The following is an 8,339-nucleotide window of genomic DNA, read 5'->3' as shown; positions in this document are numbered from 1 at the left end:
TTCGTTGATCATGTTCAGTGAACTCATTCTCTATTGAGCACCTACGTACTTGTCTTGATGTCACACACACCAATGACTCGAGACTAGTCACTCTCTCTGAGAGAAGACACAGCACGTACTGATCTTAACGGACTGTCAATGCCCAATTGGCAATCCTATGATCAGGAACGTTTAGGATATGTATACGAAAGAATGGTCTCATGAATCTAACTTCTTTAGATTGCATTCTCCCAATCACATATTCCTTGGACTTATCGTTTAAGCATATAACATTTATATGAGACGGCTTAAAACAATAATCTTTGCCCTTTATATTTAAACTACATTAGTTTAACTTGTGAAATGTCCGTAAAGCATCATCATATGATTGGTTTTAGGGCACATTTCCAACAACGTATTGATCTTAACGGACTGTCAATGCCCAATTAGCAATCCTATGATCAGGAACGTTCAGGATATGTTTACGAAAGAGAATGGTTTCATGAATCTAACTTCTTTAGATCGCATTCTCCCAATTACATATTCCTTGGACTTATTGTTTAAGCATATAACATTTATATGAGACGACTTCAAACAATAATCTTTGCCCTTTAAATTAAACTATATTAGTTTAACATGTGAAATGTCCGTAAAGTATCATCATATGATTGGTTTTAGGGCACATTTCCAACACCAATATTGAGCCTCGCCTTGTAAAGTGGTGGCAAATATCTTGCACATAAAAGTATCGGTGTTCCGATAAAGGACCATTATGCTTCAATAGTGCTTCAAGTGTCTTTTCGGGTCTCCATCTTCTGTGAAGGATGTGAAATGTGGCATGCTAAACTTGCGTGGAAGCTTTGCTGGCTTGATCTCGTCTATGAAGGGTGACCTGCTTATATTGGTCATGCCTCGGCATAGCGCTTCATCGATGACCTTGTTGTGTTGGAAATTGCGCAATCACTCGATCAAGAGTCTCTCTATTTCTTCATAAATTTGCTTTTGTTGGGGTAGCATAGCTCTCGGCTGCCCCCAATCTTGACCTGCTAGTCTACGTTGCTCTTCTATGTGTTCGGCTTATCTATGCCATAGCTGCGGTACATATGGTACATTGAGCTGAATTGAGTGACTGTTTCTCTCTGTCCATCTTGCTGCCTACTCCGATGTAAGGTTGATGATGCTTCTTGTGGGTCTAGCCACGAATGAACACTTTGCCTGGAAGGTTGCTCATGTTGATTATTGGAGTGTGGTCCCAACTGTGAGTGTATGCTCATTCGTGGGCCTAACAAACAGTGCACAATATTTTGCGTGCTTAAACGAGAGTATACGTTATCTCAAGGGCCCAGTCAGGAGTGTACACTGTCGAAACACTCGGTTTGTGGCCGGTCAAGTGGCTGCTTTCCAGAACACTGCTGGAGAGGTTCTTCGTCTGCCTTTGTCCTACTTCGGGACACCTTGTCTGGGCACATTGCATTTCGATGCGCTGCAAGAGCTGATTCACCAGGTCGTATGTTGTGCGAGGGTGCTTGTCAACTCTATGACTTGTTGAAACAAGTGTTGTTCATCATTCGGGTTGGAAGAGCTTGGATGGAATGCGTCTCCTTGAGTAATGGAAGTGTAATGGACTCTGGGCGCGAGATTTGAGTTGGAAAATGTCAAATTTAAGGAGAAATGGGGTGAAAAGGCCCTCACTTCAATCATCGGTCTAGAAATCTGAAGTCGAGACAATTTAACCATTTTTGGACCGGTTTAGGCTGCTCCACGTGCAGCGCTTGTGCATGTTGGGCCTGGGCTCAGCTAAGGAGCTCGTTGGGCTCGCGCCGGGTCGTAGCTCGGGCTGGCTCACCTTAGGCTTGGGCATGTACAGTTTGGTGCAGCACGGGAAACTGGGTTGTCCTCGGCACGACTTGGGTTCAGCTTTGGCTCGAGCTGGCCTTAAGCCCGCGAGTGCTGGGCTGCTTCAATTGCTGCAGCTGCTTGGGCCTCAACTGCTAGTCCAGCACCGTGGGCTTGAATATGGGCTGGATGCCTTATGGCACGGGCTTTGGCCTGCTACTGCGAGGTAGCCTGCTCACTGTGGGTAGTGGGCTCGCCGAAAGTTGCTGCCGTGGTTATTACCATGGTGGTTGTCACGGTGGTGCCCCGTGGAGGTGGTGCCGCTCCACTCATCATTGTGTTGAGCTTCGTAGATCGCCGTGGTCCAAATTCTTGAACGTTGGAAGTTCTGTTCGTTGTGGTTTCCGAATTTCTAGTCATTGTACTTTTCTTTTACGTTTTATCAAAGAATTTTTATAAACAAAAATTCCAAGAATAAGAATGTACAAATAAGCAAGAAAACGAAAAATCTTGAATGTGAGAGTCGTCTTTAATCATGTGAATCAAGACTCTCAATGAAAGCACCAATTTGTGAATGCAAATTTCCGCCTTCTTCTTCTTGGACGAAAATGCACCTGCAAAACAATTAACACATAAGATCAAAGCCAAGAGCACGCGTCTACGTTGAATAGGGGGCTTTGGCCGAAAAATCTCCGATGCCAAAGTTAGAATTTGAGGGAAAAACATTTAGAAAAATTTAGAGAATTTTAGAAGAGAATTGGACTTAGGTTTTTGGAGAGAATGAGGCTATATATAGGGTGTGGCCGACCCTATTTGGAGAAATGGGGATTGGCCACTTGTGGTGATTTTTTGTTCTAATTGCAAGATATTATGTCAAATAATATTTTGAGAATCAATTAGGAAATTAATCAATTAATTTTGGTAATTAATCCCAATTTGAAAAGTATAAATGGGAGTTACCTTGTGGGTGAGGATTTGATGAAGAGTGATGAGAGGGTTTAAAAGAATACCATTTTGATCACTTTTGACATTGATTGAGTCGTCATTATCTGCTGCTTGTGCATGAGATTCTCAGTGTGCTTCAAGAGAAATTTTGTTTTTTTACCGAAAAGTCCACGTGTCGCCTTCATATTTTTCTTGATTATTTTTTACTCCACAACAAGAACAGAAGATTGCAACTCATTCAACATAATTGAACTAAAAATTTAGCATAATTCTAAGTAATTCCTATCATGCTAATTAGTATTAAAAAAAAAACTAAATCGCACAATGCACGTCTTACAATTAAAAAAAAAAAACATGCTAAGAGTTGACATTCCAAATTTAAATTAAGAACAGTAAGCAATTCAAATAAAATAATTTACAACTACCTTTATGTGCCTTTGCAATTCTAATGAAATGCATTTTTAATTTACTCTCGTAGTCTATTTCTTGATAACCACAAGACTATAGTGGTTTTTGTTCTCAAAATTCGAACTAAAAATATCTCACTTAAATATGAAAGAGAATACCATTAGAGTGTAGAATTAAGTGACATTAAAACAATATATTAAGGTAAGACTAGTCACTTAGTACTACGGTTTAGTGATATTCTTCTGCACTTATAAGTTAGAGATCTTTGGTTCTATTTTCGTCAAAGACGAATTTAAACCACATTATTGCTAGTCCATTATAAGGCTTAACTTACTCCCACATCCCTTAGTGTAGATAATATAGTTGGTTAAAAAAAAAAAAAAAAAGTAAAACTAGTTATCAAAAAGCATAATATCGCTCTCAAAGGGTAAAATTGGATGTTTGCTATCAGTGTTGTTCGAATAAAACATAATTTGGCCGGGTCGAACAACAGTCTAGTTCAGGCTCAAATTTTGGAATTTTGGACTTGAGCCGTGGCCCATTTTACCGCTTCGTCCGATTTAGACGTTTTCTAAAATATAGCCCAACAAAAAAATTGGAAATATACACGAGACCGGAGCAACATCCTCTTCTTCGTCCTCCTCCTCTTCCTGCGTACTTGTTCTCCCATGTATGTCTCCTTCTCTTTGATCGTGTTCTCTTGTTTCTCTTCGTAATTTCTATGATTTTTTCATTACTCTTCTGTTTTATCTCATCAATTTGTTAGGGTTTTGTATTCCTCTCTGAATCTACGGATTAGGGTTTTAATTTTTATTATCGCCGAACTAGGGCTTTTTTTCCAGTTTAAATCGATTATCTTCAACCGAAATTATCACTGCTTAAGCGTTGCTTGCTGTCGAAATTCAGGTTTTTCTGTTTCAATTTCCATTTTTTCCTTGGAATTCATGTATTGTGCATCTATGTATTTGGGTGATGTTGCTTTACTGTATTTCCCTCTGAATTTTGCTTAATTTTCATTAGTCTCTTAATTGTTCGTAAAATTTTCAAATTTTTTGGGCTAAAATTTTGTCTTTTTTCTTTCTCTTACCAGTTTGTAATCGAGATTAAAAAATTTGCTTGGTAGGAGTTGAAAGAGCGAAGGATATAGAGTTGTTCTGCTGGTACGTTGAGTCTTTTATGCCCGGGTGTGTATAAAGTGCAAAAATGTCGGTAACAGCAGGTGTAAGCGATACAGTTATTGCAGTAAGGGATAAGCTCAGAGGTAAAATTGGGCAAACTAAGGTTAAAAGGTATTGGCCTGGAAAAGCTCCCGAGTGGGCAGATGATGCCGACGAAGATGGGGAGTTTAAGATGTCCAAGGCAGCTGCTTTTCCCACTCACGATTCTGACGTTGTTAGGAAAGATGATCCTAGACTGCGTCGTTTGGCTGAGAGCAGGATAGATAATCGTGAGGATGTTAGAGCTGACCATAGGCGTATTCGGCAAGCTGAGATTGTTTCAACAATTGAAGAGGAGGCCAGGAGGCAGGAAGGGTTGGAAGCAGAGGAAGAGGACGCAGATGCCCAGGAAGAAAGAAGAAGAAAGATTAGGGAGAGGTTGCTTCAGAGGGAGCAAGAAGAAGAAGAACTACTTCCCTCAGAAGATGAGGAAGAGGTACAGGAAGAGGAGGAAGAGGAATCTGAGTACGATACTGACTCGGACGAAGAGCTTACTGGTATGGTGATGCTAAAGCCTGTCTTTGTCCCCAAGTCGGAGAGAGATACTATTGCTGAGCGTGAGCGACTTGAGGCCGAAGAACGGGCCCTTGAGGAATCAAGGAAGAAGAAATTGGAGGAAAGGAAGAGAGAGACAAAGCAGATTGTGGTTGAGGAGATTCGGAAGGATGAAGAGATTCAGAAGGGTTTGGAATTGGAAGCAAATATTGAAGATATTGATACTGATGATGAACTAAACGAGGCAGAGGAGTATGAAGCTTGGAAGGCAAGAGAGATTGCCCGAATCAAAAGGGATAGGGAGGATAGGGAAGCAATGTTAAAGGAAAAGGAAGAGATTGAAAGGGTCAGAAACATGACAGAGGAAGAGAGGAGGGAGTGGGAGAGAAAGAATCCAAGACCTGCACCACGACCAAAGCAGAAGTGGAGGTTCATGCAGAAATATTACCACAAAGGTGCTTTCTTCCAGTCAGAAGCTGATGACTATGCGGCAACGGCTGGAACAGATGGAATTTACGCACGTGATGTCTCTTCCCCTACTGGAGAAGACAAGATGGACAAAACAATATTGCCCAAGGTCATGCAGGTCAAACATTTTGGTCGTAGTGGAAGGACGAAATGGACCCATCTTGTCAATGAGGATACCACTGACTGGAACAATCCGTAAGTTCAATTTCCTTCCTGAATTTTCCATGTTTTTTAACCACTTTCTTATATGCACTAACTTCATTGGATACGGCAAGAACTACTGTATTACTTGTTTTCTAATGGTAGCACCTTAAGCACTGTTATGTTTTTTGTTTTCTTAAGGACGTGTTATGTTTGTATCATCTCCCCTACACTTTATTTGAAATGAATTAAGGACTGAAGGGCTGAATTGTCAATAAACCCTTTAGATATCATGGGTTAGAGAGTAGAATAGTAAAATATGAATGTATACATGGGGAGCTTCATGAGCTTTAGTCTTGTATATCGGCTCAGATAGTTAGATATAATCATCAACTAATCAGTAATTTCTTCGAATAGAATAATATATGCATGTAACGCATTAGGATATCAAAAAGAATATTAGCTCTGGTAGTATTCCAGAACATATTAATTTGACTCTTCCATAGTTCTCTGAAAATAACAACTTTGTAAGATTTTAAAATTGGTCAAGATTGCAAAGAATACAAGCTTTGTATGATTGTTTCCTGCTCATATGTGAAGCTTGAGTGAACTTGGAATGAGTCTGAGAAACCCTTAGTTGACATGTTTAGGGGTGCTGTAGTACTGCAAATTTATCAAATCTTTCCCTTGGAATGATCCTCGGAATTTTAGTAGTGATCTTATGATCTAGATCTCTGTTTACTTCCTTTCCCTTCCTCTTGTGTCCTGCATAATTATATGTGCATCTCTTACAACTCCATGACTCCAAATATGCATTGAGTGAGCAAGCATCCTTAAGCTGTAAATGGAATAACGGAAAGGTAAAATAGATTGGATTATGTTGAAGTCAAATATTTAGGATATTTAAGCTAAGTTTTTTACATGGTATATAAAAACTAGGTTGATACTGTTATGGTCATATAGATACTTTAAAGTTTTGACCCAAAACATTTGATGCTTTGCCTTTAAAAAAGTTACATTTTCTGCATGTAGTCCAATGTCCTAGTGAATAAGGGTGTTGGGTTTCCACCCATGCGTCCCGGTTTCAAAACATCCCCTCTCCTAAATTATTGTAATAGTTTCGAACCCTACCCCATCCCCTTAATAATAATAATTTTAAATAAAAAAAATCGTTATGGTCATATGGTGGTTGTTACTTAAGATGGGTGCATGTTAGTAGTAGTATTCTTTTATTTTTGGTGGTTGTCACCTGGGTTTCTTTGTATTTGAAGTTTCACTGAGGGGAACTGTCAGTTGTTATGCATCAATTGAATTGGTTTTTTTCTTTTCTTTATTTTTTGAGGGAGAACAAAAGTTGAGATGTAAGCGAGCACAGTCTCATGCATTTTCTATATATTTTCTGTATTATCACAAATGCTGGTCCTGCTGCTTGTTTTATTTTACTGTCGACAAAAAATTCACTAAATTGCTTCCTTATCAAGCACCTTTGTACTGCTTTCTGTATTTCAGGTGGACATACAACGATCCTCTTCGGGCAAAGTATAATGCTAAAATGGCAGGAATGAATGCACCTATTTCAAAACCCAAAGGAAGCAAGAAATTGAAGGACTGGGAGTGTCGTTGATTTCTAACTGCTCTGAGTCATGTGCAAGAAACTAGGTTATCTGTTTCATCCCATGTTTTCATGGACGGCAAGTTTGTGGGAGAATATTACGCTCTCAAATGTATTCGTAAGTTTTTAGAAGGCCATTTTAAAGGGAATACATTTCTTTGTCTGCTGTCTGCTGTCTGCTGTCTGCTAGAGATTCTGTTTTAATAGTACGGTTATAGATTTATGCCGTCTCCTTTTGTCCTCCGCTATGAATGATCATTTCATCCAACTGCTGTCCCAGAACGACGGCGTCTTTGGGTGCCGCACATTCTTTTGTCCCAACTCAGTTGTCATAGGCATCACCTGCAATTGCAATTGTAAATTCTACTCCATTCATTTTGTTTACTGTCTACAAATTTAGTCTAGCATTACTCCTTGAGTAGACTATTTCCGACTACCTGCAAAAGAGCAAACACCTACGATTAACCTTGGGTACCAGTGGGCCACCCTGCCAAATGCTTTCTGACGGTCAAATTAGTAAGTAGCGATAGTGGGCAGGAGAATAATGTATTTGTACAAAAGGGTTACCAGAATTATGGCCTTGTTGCATACCCTTTCCGCGAACCATTAACCCTTTTATTCTTGTTTGATGCAAATTTGTAGGGTTTATAGGTGGTATGCCAAGAGTCCAACTGAACCCCAATAAACCTATGTGTGCTAAAATTACCAAGTGGGACGGGAAAAATTTTCCTTTTCCAATTTAGTTTCCTATTCTTATTTTAATTTAATTCTCCTAATCGTATTTAATTTAAATATTAAATAATATAGGAATACTTTAGTTAATTTTCTTGTGTTCATGCAAAACAAGATAACCTAGGTTAACCAAAGTCCTTGTGTTCATGCAAAACAAGATAACCTAGGTTAACCAAAGTGCTTGTGTTTATGCAAAACAATTTTAAGAACACATGGATAAATTTAAACTAAGTTTAGAGTTCCAACATTTAGATTTCATATGAGTATGTATCCGTTGTTGAGGTCCCCAAGTGTTAACCCTCTACTAGTTTCCACACGAATAAACCTCTGGTTGGTGAAGCAGGAAGACAACGAACAGCTAGGACCTTCTCCTCCAATAGGTGCGGCGATAAGGAGTATAGGATGTGGCGTTTTGCTTTTTACTTTCTCTAAATTGGAAAACCTAATTCCCTTTTCTTTAATTTTTTGATTTCACATGGTATAAAATCCACACTATATATAAAAGC

General features: G+C 39.2%; 1 protein-coding gene across 4 annotated transcripts; it reads left to right on the top strand.

Annotated features, from left to right (window-relative positions):
* The first annotated feature begins 3,708 nt into the window (after window positions 1-3,708).
* Window positions 3,709-7,369, top strand: LOC103425229 (uncharacterized). Of its 4 annotated transcripts, none has more exons than XM_017329536.3 (3): window positions 3,709-3,838; window positions 4,292-5,543; window positions 6,999-7,369. In XM_017329536.3, exons 2-3 carry the CDS (start codon window positions 4,372-4,374, stop codon window positions 7,111-7,113), a joined length of 1,287 nt encoding a protein of 428 aa, XP_017185025.2. In that variant the 5' UTR covers window positions 3,709-3,838; window positions 4,292-4,371; the 3' UTR covers window positions 7,114-7,369. The 4 variants fall into 4 exon arrangements, with proteins under 4 accessions (XP_017185025.2, XP_008361533.2, XP_028949807.1 ...); XM_008363311.4 differs by having other exon boundaries at window positions 4,259-5,543; XM_029093974.2 differs by having other exon boundaries at window positions 3,828-4,074; window positions 4,259-5,543.
* The last annotated feature ends 970 nt before the right edge of the window (window positions 7,370-8,339 follow it).

This window comes from Malus domestica, chromosome 15, assembly GCF_042453785.1.
Source record: "Malus domestica chromosome 15, GDT2T_hap1".
Lineage (NCBI taxonomy): Eukaryota > Viridiplantae > Streptophyta > Magnoliopsida > Rosales > Rosaceae > Malus > Malus domestica.
The sequence above is the reverse complement of the archived record's forward strand: the minus strand, read 5'-3'. Positions and strand labels throughout refer to the sequence as shown.